This window comes from Phodopus roborovskii, unplaced genomic scaffold, assembly GCF_943737965.1.
Source record: "Phodopus roborovskii unplaced genomic scaffold, PHOROB, whole genome shotgun sequence".
NCBI lineage: Eukaryota > Metazoa > Chordata > Mammalia > Rodentia > Cricetidae > Phodopus > Phodopus roborovskii.
The window spans coordinates 48,373,121-48,385,531 of NW_026126407.1; the positions used below are offsets into that span (position 1 = coordinate 48,373,121).

Consider the following 12,411-nt stretch of genomic DNA (forward strand, 5'->3'; position numbering starts at 1 on the left):
TTGGCGTCCTACGGAGGTGAGGGATCCCCGCTTGTATAGCTTTTCAAACGAACACCTAAGCCTGTGTGAAGACCCTCGCTGGAGGCTGGAAGGGGAGAAAGTTTTCCACCTGCTCTGTGGGCGCTGTGTGCCCTGCAGGGCTGGTCCCTAGTTCTTTTCCGCGGAGAGGCAGTGACGTTAGTTGAAAACTCACGCTTCCAGGCTGAAGTCCGTTCAGGGGCTGATTTAAGTCATGTGCTAAGGGAGGGGGGCAGGGAGGCTGCTAGCTTTGAGCCTGACCCCCCTTTTTTCACAGTTACCCAGCTAGAGAGAACAGGATTGTGTCTCCCCCCTCCCTTGGCCCCAAGAGCACAGACTTTCAGAGAAGCTTCCAGAACAGGGTTGAGTAAGTGTTGGAGGTATTTCTGGGGTGCATAAAGAGGCTTCTGGTCCCCAGAAGGTGGCCTTTTGGGGAGGAGCTGAAATCATGCCTGGTATTGCTTACCCCTGCCCCCCACTCCCAGCCAGCAACTGATAGGAGCTGGTCCCCAGGGTAGGCTGGGCTGTAGGTGCCCCTGCTTCCTTCCTGGACTGGTTGGGTGGAGGGCCAAGGGGAGTTGACATGGGCCCATAAACACTCTTAGGCAGAGTCGGAGACAGAGGCAAAATGAGCAATGTGTGTATATGTTTCTCTACCTTGTGTGTTTAACTGTATAAATATTAAATACAAAAGAGAAATCTGTACCAAAAAAAGTAATAAAGCCCGTGTTTCTTTTCACTCCAATCCAAACACTGGGTGAGTCAGATTTTTCTCTGCTTATAAAAGAGGATGGTGGTCTCAGGGCTATGGCTGTGGCCTACTCCGAGCTGTCTTGGGTTCCAGTGCCTTCATCTTTGTCCTCTGCAGTTGACTGTGGTGACTGCCAGTGGTGGGCATCCCCTGGGTTAGCTGGCCCTCTTGTGCAGGAAAAAAAGAAAAGAGGTGACCTTGTGTGTCAGCTGTCACTTTGTCTCCTCTGCAGGACCTAGACTGGAGGTGACTGGGCCATTTGGCTTTGGTGGAGAGATGGTGTGGCTGGGAGTGGTGATAGGCCACTGGGCAGTGCTGCTGTGGACCCTAGGAAGGGGACAAAGGCCAGCCCTGTGTTGATGCCTGAGTTTGTCTACAAGGCTGTACAAACTAGGGGAAGACTGGAGTGGGCCTAGTGGCTGCACAGGAGTCTGGCTAACCCTGGTTCTCTGGGCTGCTGTGTCCCTGAGGACTTCTAACAAGGTTGTTTGTGTTGCTGTGTGCACAGAAGGTGGGGATGGGATGGCTCATGTAGGTAGAGTGAGTCCTCAAGGGCTGTGGAGCTAACATTGCCAGCTGGCCTGAGCCATCTGTGTGAACCTGAAGTGGGAGATGGCCCTTGTATTCTTAAGAGAGGCTCAGGTGTTACCAGCCCTGGAAGAGAGGGCAAGAAGATTGGAGAGCATTCAGCTGGGGAAGAGAAGGCCAGGCAATCCCTAGGGGTGAAACCAAGGGGCGAGAGATGGGTCTTACCCCTCCTGCCCTCAAATATATCCCTGTTGTGAAGCTGCTTGCTATTTCCAGAAACCCTGCCACACCCCCCATCTTCCTGTGTATACCTCAAGACGCAGTTCGATTCTCCTACTCCTGAAAACCAGGAATGGATTCTGAGTGTCTCCAGGCTAGGGAAAAGCCCTACAAAAAGCCCTACTGTGTTGTATGGCCCAGTCAGCACTCTGTGTCTGTCATTTGAGTGCGTTCATTAGGGCTCTGGCCACATGGCAATAGGTCTGACCCCCAGCAGATGCCAGGCTCTGAAGTAGGGGTGTGAACCTGGGCCTCAGGGAGATCCTAAAATAAGCTGCATGCCTGGACAGGCGGGGGATCAGCTTACTGGGGAAGCCCATGTGGACTGAGGCTTTCCAAGCTCCTTGAGGTTCTTTACATTCCTGGGAGTTGGGAGGGGGTGGCTTTGTATGAGGCAGGGGAACCATGGGTGATTGGTGTAGCCAGGGTCTTACTAGGGACTGTGTAGTGCCCTGTGGCTAGAGGGTATTTCCTGGGCCTCAGTTCTCACCTGCAGGTAGACATAGTGTCTTTCCCAGAGGGTAAACTCCAAAGGGGGGAAAGTCAGCTTTGCTCAGGTAAGAAGCAGCTGCTGCCTCCCTGCAGATGCCTGCCAGCCATAGCTGGGTTTCTATTGGCTGTCGGAATATAAGACAAGTACCTTCTCCCAGTCCCGGACCTCTCTGGAACTCTCATGTGGCTAGCCAAGATACTGATGTACACATGGTCCTGGGTCTGCCTGGATGGTATCTCTCATCCCTGTGGCAAAGGAGCCTCCAAGGACAGCCTTTGTCTTTATTGATTTAGTTTGCTCTTTAAAAATACAATCGGGCTGGAACTTTTGGGGAGAGCGCTGTTTCTCCTACACAGGCTTATTTATAGAGGAAGGTGGGTGGGACCCGTGTGTTGTAGCTGCTCCGCTGGGTTATGTTCTGCCCTGGCTCCCCCACCCCACCCCACCCCAGGCTCCTGACCCAGAACTGCCTGCAGTGCAGCTGCCTGTCCCAGCAAGGGAAGGTGGGGCCTTCCAGGGATAGGAAGCTTGGGAGTAGGCACCCTGCTGTCCTGTGTCATCAAGGGAAGTGAGCTGTGGGTATTTAGAATCTAGGGGAACCTGGGTGTTCAAAGTGAGAGTCTTTAGGACTCTGTAACCTCTCCTTCCCCACAACAGGCACCAAGCCCTCAAGTCATCAGCAACGAATGAAGGACATATCAAGGTCACATAGGTGAAGAGGGACAAGTTGGACCCAGCCCAGCCAGGAAGCTCGCATACTGGTTGTACCCCTGGCTAGATAAGCCTAAGTTCTTATGACATTTTTTTTTTATTGGATGTTTTGAGATGTCCAAGGGCACAGTGCTGCAAGGTGGCTCACCTTGGCATGCATGTCCCCAGTGGGAGCTTGCAGGGTGCTGGTCTTGGAAGGCCAGTCCTTTGTCCTGGGCCGGATCCTGTGCTTTGAGAATGGTCCATCTCTGCTGTTTCAGACCATCCAAGAGCTAACTCTTAGGAAAACCAAAGTGTCTTGATTTCTGGGGATCACTGAACCTCTAGGGACTCCTGGATCTGAATTCTGAGCCAGAATATTAAGTAGCATAGGCTTCTGTAGCCTTAGCTGCTACTCTTCCCAAGAAACATTGTGGTTTCTTGGGGATCCTTTAAGGGTTCTTGGATCCTAGGTGGGGGGCCCTTGCTACCTCCCTAGCCAATCTGTCCATAATCTGGTGCCTTGCTGGGTCCTTCTTGTATTATCTGTTCATGTCCACTTCTGTGGACTCTGGAGATTCTGCTTGGCTGGCAGAACAGCAGCTATCCTATTTAATATCCATCACTCTCATCCAGTTAGGATTATGGTACTGGCTTCCCTGTGTCTTAACAGGTACTCTTGTCTAGCTAGGAATGCTGGCCCAGCATTTCAGGAGTCAGCCTTCCCCAAGGTCCAAGAGCTGAGCATCCAGTGTGTGTAGGTCATTGCTGGGAGAAGACTCTTGGGACATATGCCTCACACCTTTGAATCTGGAGGATGTGTTGATTAATGGCTGTGTTGGGTGAAAGTATACCATGGCTCTGGAGCTCATCTGGGCCAGGGGAGGCAACATTGTTACTGAGAGCTGTGGATGGAAGAGAGATCTTGGAAAAGGAGTTCAGATGGATGTTTCTCAGACTTCTGTTAGTCATTCATACCCTCATCAAGGAGGTGACAGATCCACATACCCGTATGAGATCACCTTTCCCATCTCATCCGTCCATGAAATGAGCATGATGTTAGTGAGGCCAAGCGTGTCCTGCTGAAAGCCTGCAGGGTCACATAGGCTTTAGTGCCTATGAGGAAGGAATAGGAGTAGGATCCTCCCTTATTCTGGGACAGGTTTTGCTCTGGCAGGACCTGTGTCTCCCGGATCTGATTCTGTGGCTCAGGAATGGCTGTGTTTCCTTAGTGTGTATGAGTTTGTTGGAACTGTCAAGGCCACCATACAGTGTCCAGGTGGACTCACAGTCCTGTCCTTGTCATGGAGGCATCATCTTCCTAACAAACACATTTCTAGGGTTGGTGGCTCTGCTGCCAATGGATGGTGGCCCCTTTTACCAGGCCCTACCCTGCTTGTTCCTAATCCTAATCACCTCTGGCATTGACCAAACCCAGTGCTACTTTCTGATAGTCTCAGCATCTCAAGTGGACACAAGAGCAGGGCCACCAGTCACATGGCAACCATGGCAGGCTCTACCATCCTTGTCCACATGCATCTTCCGTGATGAATCCTTGAAACCCCACATGTTGTAAGGAATTGTGAAGGGAGGGCCTCATAATACCAGTGGCCTTGACTGCATCATTCAGCAAAGGTCTCTCCAACAGAACTCATCCAGAATCCAGCTATTCTTATGCCTGTGGCAGGTGGGGCCCTCTGGAGGGTGTGGAGTCTGGACTAGAGTCCTGCTAGTACCAGGATCAGGGAAGCAGTAGCTACTTGGTGACCATTGAGTCTGTGTGAGAGGAGGCCAGTAGCAGGACCAGACAACAAGTGCCATGGTTCTGTTCCTGAGGTAAGTGAGAACTACAGTTGATTTAAAGTGGAGAGGGATATGATGGAAAGGGTTCTGGATCCCCAGAGCCTGCTCTTAGGAGTGTGAGTTGTGAGATGAAATGGAGAATTGGGATATTGAAGGGGTGAATAGGCCAGCCTGGGGACTGAGGAATCTAGTGTGTTCCTCGGAAAGGAGGCAGTGTTGGAACCCAGCCTGGTGGGACATTGAGGTAGCCTGGGATGTAAGAGCACTGCAGGATGAAGAATGGGCCTCGTGCTTTGGTGGCCTGGCCTGTATAGCATGCTCAGTCACCCCAGCTCCATGCTGGTAGAGTAAGCCACTAATGCAGGCTGTGGGTGTGTGTCTCTGTGGCCTGCAGGAGCACACAGGGTGGTCCGGGAGCTCCCTTTGCTACTTCCTCATATGCAGTGGGCCTGGCTCCCAGCTCTGCTGGCAGCCGCCCCATTCAGGGTCAGGATGTGGAAGAATGTGGGGGATGGGGCAGCCTGTCAAACAGGGATGAATCCAGAGCAGTGGCCTGTGGCCAAGTCCAATCCTTGGTCTTGAGCAGTCAAGGTCAGGCGTGCAAATCCGTTACCTTTGTTTATGCAGATGTCGGCCCTGGTGCTGAGCTGAGCCTGCTGGGGAAGGGGCAGCAGCTCTGAGACCTGACTCAAAATGTGCTTTCACCACCCTGAGGGCTGTTAACCTTCTCCCTTTTCCTGTCCTGGCCTAACTTGGAGCACCCCTAAGAAATGTGGACACAGGTTAAATTTCCAAGCCTGAGATTAAAGGCCAGCCACAACCCTGGGCGGAAACAAGGTGTGATATGGGTCATAAGTGTGTTGTGGTGTAGGGCTGGATCCTTGATCAGACATAGGAGACAAAGGACCAGACAGGATGGAGTCCAGGGGACCAGGGACCAGGAGGAAAGGAACTTACTGATTCTCAGCCCTATCCCCGGTTCAAGAAAGTTGGCAGAAGGTCTGGGCACCTTACCCAGAGTGTTGTGCCTGCCTGGAATGACAGGCTTCCTACTCAGGCCACTCACCATTTTCTCAGGAAGGGCCTTAATGGAAAAGGCTTGAGCCACTGCTGCCACGTGGTTGCACCAGGACTGGTATCTCTGGCCTCTAATCCCTCTAGGCACTGTGGCTGGCAGGAGGAGGTGAGCCACAGGCTGGCAGGAAGATTGGGTTTCTGGAGGCAGGGGCACATACCAGGAACAACTAAGGAATATGCTGAATTAGGTGCTGGATTGGGGAACCCCCCCCCCATTCCTCTTAACTGCTTCCACCACTGGAATGTGTGAGCAGTGGGTAGAAAAGTCCTGGACAGTCAGGGGTCCACCCCTCCTGGCCCAGCACATGCTGGGCTTGGCTACAGGAGGATTTCAGGGGCCCTTTTCACACATAGACTACCCAAGCCTTTGCCAGAGTTGGGGACTGGACTTGGAAGCCTCCCTTATGCTCCGAAATTTGGAGGGGAGGCTGCCTTAGGATTAGAGCAGTTCCTCCAGCTGCTCAAATTGCGGAGGGGTCCATCAGGCTTGATGCAGGCACACCTATTCCTGTACCTGTACCCCCCTACCACCTTCTGATGAGAGACCCATGGGCAACACCCCAGCCCTGCCCAATCCAGCCACATTTCTTCACCCTTTCATGAGGGAAGTAACCATGGCACAAAAATGTTCCTTGTATATGAGTATTAGGTAAAGAGTCAGTGTTTTATTAACATGGCACCAGCATGAATCCTCAGCCTCTTAGCTGGCTTGGCCTGCATCACACAGTAGAGAGAGGACCTGCTTAGGGCAGAGAAACAGACCAGTCCTGGGAACTACATTCCCTGCTCAGCTCTGTGTAAATAGATGAGTGCCCGCCACGGTCTGACCCTGGCAGCACACAGGATGTTCCTGGCAGGCACAATAGTTGGCTTGGTTGCCTTGTCCTTTTCCCTCTGGATTGTGCTGTTGCTGTCCCCTCCCCAGGCTAGGCTCCAGGTTGGTGCAGCTAGGACAGTGACCTAACAGGAAGGGGCTGTGTAAAGGTCTAAGGGGGTGATTGCTCTGGCCACCCCATTTTGTTCTGGCCCTTTTCTTCTTTACCGGTCTCAACCTGGTGTAGCTCTGGGTATGGGGGGGCAGTTGTCTCTGGGCCTCTCACAGGCATGGAACTAAAGGAGGTTCCCCAATACTGTTGGGGTACAATAACCTCTATGATTGGGGGAGTTGGACTCTCCTGGGTTCTAGATCCCTGTACCTGCAGGAAGGTTAGCAACCCAGTTGACTCTGATGCCTGAGTATACAGAGTAATTGGGCAGGGTGCTGAATGGGTAGATGGAATGGCTGGATGTGGTACAGGGTGGGAGTCTGTTGGCCAGGTCTGTCATATACAGGGTAGTGCAGCAGGTGTTTAGTAGCAACTCTGACTGGTAGGCACAGGCTCCAGCCCCTGGGGCTGCTCCCAGGGCTGAGCAGCATCCAGACTCCCTGGGCCTTGTTGCCTTGGCCAATACTGGTGTGTGCAGCATCAGACTTGGTGATGGAAGGGATGGATCAGTGGCTTTTCTGGAAAATAGTGGGACCTTCAAAGTAAGCAGACTTGGGGTCTCTGAAGTTGGAGTGGTAGAGGGGATACCAAAATAGCATTGTTTCTGTAGATAGATCCACCTTTTGGACCTTGGTTTTGTTCCCTGTGTCCCTATAACATCCAGCTGAGTGGCAAAGGATGCTATATACATAATGCTTCAGTTACTGTGTTAGGCTGAACATTGATTGTCCCCTTCAGAATCTGTGGCCAGCAGAATGTGAAGCCACCCCCATTTGTCAGTGGGATATTTCCAGACATAACTAGTTGAGCTGAAGACAGGTTGGACTAAGTGCTCCAGACCCAGTGATGGGAGTCTCTGGGAAGAGGACAGGCTGTGTGACAACTGTGAGAAACTGGAGTCGTGTGGCCACAGCCATAGAATACAAGGACTGCCACTGACACCAGAAGGCATAGAAGGTCAGGCACAGCCTCCTCAGAGCCTTGGAGATAAGCAGTCCCTGGACTGGAGACTTTTGGCCCAGACTAAGCAGGAGTAAGTGGCTATTGTTTGAGGTGGCTGGCCTGTAGTGCTTTTTACAGAGCCACAGAACTCCAGCCCAGCTGGTGGCATGCTTGCCCACGTGGCTGTGAGTGTGCTCTTCTATGCATGCACGCTTGAATGAGCCTTTCCCAGATAGCATGCCCCACCCCTGGAGGGAGATGAGCAGTTCTGCTTGGCTAGGGCAGGAGACTGTGATGTGCTAACTGGAGGTGGCCACTTGGGATAAATCAAATGCCCAGGGTCAAGACAAGGGGTGGGCCACCTGGGGAGAGGAGAAAATCAGCCATGAAATCGGTCATTCTGACTGCCTGGTCTGCCAGGCAGGCTATGCATGGGGCTCTCTGTTGGTGAGAGGCCCCTCTCAGAGGCTACTGTGGGTGTCTGGTGTATTTACTTCAAGATCTCCAGGCAGCTCTGAGCCATTCTCATCCAGCCCAGGGGCTTTCTGAAAGGTGCCCTGCAGGTAAGCCCACATTGGGGATCTTGGGCAAGCTTTTACAGAGTGGACCACTCTGCCCACGAGGGAGCCTGCTGAGGTCCCCCCTGGGATTCCTCAACCATCTTTCCACCCTGGTGGTCTCAGTCCTTCACTGAGTTTTTCAGCTGCTTCTGAGCACAACAGTGGAAATAGGAGACAAACCCATTTGGCCCCTAAGACGTTGGATGTTAGCTGCCTTTAGCTGTTGTAGCTGTCCCTGGAGGATCAGGACCATTTCCCTCTTGGTGTCCATGGAGAGGAGTATTGACCACAGATGGCCAGAGAGGAGACTGCTCTAGTCTGAAGCTGTACCCTGGCCCCAGCTTCCAGCCAGCTCAGAGTACTGGGAAGTACATTTGGACCATTGTGTTCCTCTTGGGGCCTCCAGGAGACACTCAGGCCCTGTTCTGTTAAGGCAGACCCCTGGATAGCATTGATCAGGCTAGAGGGGCATGGGGTGAGCATGAACAGAGATGACTGAAGGAAGCAGCTGTGGCCTACAAGTGAGATCCTTTGGATACTTGTTCTTCTATGGAAGGATGGTCCTATGGTCACCTTGAAGCTGCCCTGGGCACTTTCTGGCTAGTGGCCACATGCTCTTGCCTTGAGGATAACTGACCCTCAAGACTTCTGTGTCCTTGGAGTTCACGCCCAACCTCTCTGTTCTGTGCTTCAAGCAGGAGAGGTAGCCTGCAAGTTAAGGGCCTACACCTTTGTTTAGAAAAGCCATGGCCCATCTGCAGCGTGGCAGGGCCCAGGTGTGTATCTGATGGTGGTGGAGGGCCTGAGACTGAAGCAGTAAATAGTAACTGTTCTAAAGCAGGACTCTAACTGCTGTCTTTCCTGGCTAAGGGTTCTAGCCCTGGGATGCCTGGTGAGCGTCCTGAGGAACATCCTAATCTGACACAGGGACAATAACCCTGCCCAGATGCCCAGCTTCTGCTCTCAGACAGGTACAGAGTGGCATGAGGGCCATAAGGACCACACAGCAGTGTCCTGTCATGTCCCTTTGTCTTTGGCAGCAGACACCAGTCCAGCCTCTGGCCGACGGCTGGTGAGTCAGCCTGCATTAGTGCCTCATTAGAATGGACAGACTCTTCCCCAGGCTGCCGAGGAAAGCCCAGTGTCTCCTGCCCTTGCCCTGGCTGTGCCTAAGGCTGACTGAGGCCTCCACTCTGTTAGCATGTGCTGCATCCCCATTCACATCCACCCTCAACAAGGCTCAGGGTGCCTGCAGGATGCTTCCCATAAGACATTTACCTTCAGTCCTTTCTGGGGCCGTGACAGCCTAGGCCTCTGCTATGTCACTGTGGTGACTAGATGGGACCTGCAAGTATCCTGACACTACCACCAACTGTGCCAGGTCTTCAGATCCTCTGATGCCATCATTGTCACATAGCATCTTCTTCATTAATGTGGATGTGGGAGGCCAAGATGGTTCCTTGCCCCACAAGGAACAGCTGTAGGTACTGAGGCCATTTGACCATTTTCCAGGCCAGTTTCATAGTAGGGGTGGATGCAGGCATGCCTAGCTTCTCTGGTGCTGTCTATGGGTGATACAGGCTAGTTCTGGGGCTGGGTCTTGTGGCTGGAGGAAACTCAGGGTTCCCTGTTAAATTTTAAATTAGTGTTTCCACCAAAAGATCTAGAATGTAACTAGAACATAAAGTAAAAGTATTTTTCTATTTGAAACCCAAGTTTAAGGTTTGGGGATTTATTGTGTTTTGTTTGTACCACTGTTTATTTGGCGGCCAGAGGACATCTTGTGGGAGTTGGTTCTCTCCTGTGTTATGTGGGTCTTGGAGATCAAACTCTGTCATCAGGCTTAGTGGCATATGGTTACCTGCAGGCTCATCTCAGGCTTTTTGTTTTGAGACAGAATCTCATGTAACCCAGGCTGGCCTTGACTTTACATGCAACCAGGAATAACCTTGAATTTTTGATCTCCTTGTCTCCATCTCCTGAGTACTGGAATCACCATGCCTAGTTTATGCGATAGGGGGCTCAGACTTGGGGCTGTGTGCATGGTAGGCACATCTTCTAGCTGAGCTCTACCTGCAGTCCCTGTGTCTTTGACTCTTAGGAATCGGGTGACCTCACCCCAAGCACTTTAGGTGCATAGTGGGGACATAGCAGGCATTCGTCCTCCAGGGCGTGGGCTCCTCATCATTAGCGTGATCTGGCATTCTTATGTGGGCTTATCTCTGGTTAGCCCTTCAGATCCTGGTTCAGGGAAGCCTCTGGTGCCAGACCTGGTGAGATGGAACCCACTTGGAACACCTTAGTCCCTATCCTGTGAGGTGAGCAGTGAGGATGTATTGGTTATCACATGCTACCTGAGTGTGTGATATGGCTACCCCCACCTGCAGAGCCTCAGTTTGCTTATGTGCAGAATGGCCCGTGTGGATAGTTCCTACAAAGCTCTGTTCCTCTCAGTCCTGGGACTGCTGGTGACTACAGCCCTGGTACAATGTGTCCTGGCTATAGGTGTGGGCTGGCTGCTGCTTCCCCACCTCATCCTCTAGGTAGGGCCAGGTGGTTGGCGACAAACATCCAAGTTGTTACTGGGTCGTCATTGTTCCTGTGTAAGAGACCCTGCCATACCCCTTTCTGTGAGATCCAGGCCTGAGCCTATAGAAAGGACCTTGTGTAACAGAGTTGGTTGGTTTGGGGTTTGTGCTGTCAGTGACTGGCTGGATGTGGGCTACTGTAGCTCAGGGCTAGGAAGGTTAGAGGCATGGGGGCTTATGGCCCCAGTTGAATTTCTAAGTATGAGTCACTCCAGTTCCCTAGTGTTCACCCATCTCATGGAAGTTGATGAGTTCCTCAACTTTCAGGGCCACAGCCCTGCCCCTAAACCGTGTGTCTACCAGGAGTGCCCTCCAGACAGCGAATCCCAGGCAGTTTTGTTCCACAGAGGTTCTAGGATGTGAAACCCTCCTCAGTGGCACAGGGGTGGGTAGTGCTGATGTGTTTGATAAGGAGGGGCCCCTGAAGACCTTCAGTGGAGCCAGCTGGTTGTGTGTTACAGCGAAGGTAGCTGTATGTGGTGAGGCCACTGCCCAAGAATGACTGCATACCACTGTGTTCCATTAAGAGGAATGTTGCCCAAGTTAGACAGTATCACAGAAATAAGTTTATCAGAAGGACCTGGGAGCAAGGGCTCACTAACTGGTAGCAGATCCCAGACCATGGTGTTTGTCTCTGAAGCTGGGCCTGCTGCCACATTCTTCCATAATATCCCAGAATCTTGCCTGCTTTTCAACATTGGGATCTGAATCACCAAGGGGCAAGGTCCAGCCAGCATGAAGCCACAAGGGGAGGCTGGCTGGTTGTGCCCTGGGAAGGGGTAGAGTGTCTTTATCAAAGAAGGCCTGGCTCAGGAGAGCTTCTTGTGGGGGAGTTCTTGGCACCCAGCGCTGGAACATCAGCCTTGGGAGTTGAGAGAAGCAGAGGGGTAAGCCTTCAGGTTACCCCATCCCTCCTCATGCCTAAGTCCTTGACATCCTCTCAGTGTCCCGCCTCCATCCCCAGGTGGCAGTGTGTACCACCCTTCTAAGGGTGCATACTGGCTATGGCTCTGACTGCTTTACCCTGACACCAGTCCAGTGTTCCCCCTGAACCTTCCCTGCTGACTGTCCTTCTCTCTCGGAGTGTCAGAATGAAAGCTGGTTTCTTCTCATTTGTTGGGAAAGAATGGACTAGACTGTGCCCTGTGCATGGGCGGGCTTGTGGCTTCTAATTGGGAAATTGGCTGTCTGGGCCTGGCCCACTGGGCTGTTATTACAGCTTGGGGTGTGAGTGGTTGTGTGGCACAGGCTGCAAACCACTCTTGATTTTTGCCTTTTAATTATGTATTGCCATATCTCCGTGACCGCCCCCTTGTCTTCATATTGCTGTAAAGGACATGTTCCTGATTTTGAGCTCCCATCAAGAGGTTCTCAGGAGCAGTGACAGGGATTTCTTGTTATTTGATGCTTTCTCAGGGCCTAAAAAAGGGGACATCAAGCATCTAGTGGCCTGGGTGGTACTGAGGACAAGAATGCACATTTTACCCCATGAGGTAGTCTGGGACACATTTTGGGTATAATGAGTTTCTTGGAGTTTTCTACATGCCCCTAAATGTTGCCAAGTTCCTGCTGGCCCGGTTTGTCCCAGAAATCAGTGGCCTTTAGTCAACTGCCCAGAGTAGAAGGCAGGAGCTCCTGCTTGCCTGCTTGCCTTCCTGCCTGCCTGTTCAAGGGTCTGCATCCTGTTCACCTCTCC

At 52.2% G+C, this 12,411-nt stretch overlaps 1 protein-coding gene across 1 annotated transcript in view; it reads left to right on the forward strand.

The window, feature by feature from the left end:
• Positions 1 to 10,538: 10,538 nt before the first annotated feature.
• Cacna1h (calcium voltage-gated channel subunit alpha1 H) overlaps positions 10,539 to 12,411 on the forward strand; it is a 46,065-nt gene continuing 44,192 nt past the window's right edge. The window contains exon 1 of the mRNA XM_051179733.1: positions 10,539 to 10,632. Coding sequence (XP_051035690.1) covers positions 10,539 to 10,632 — 94 coding nt within the window. The remainder of the gene's footprint in view (positions 10,633 to 12,411) is intronic.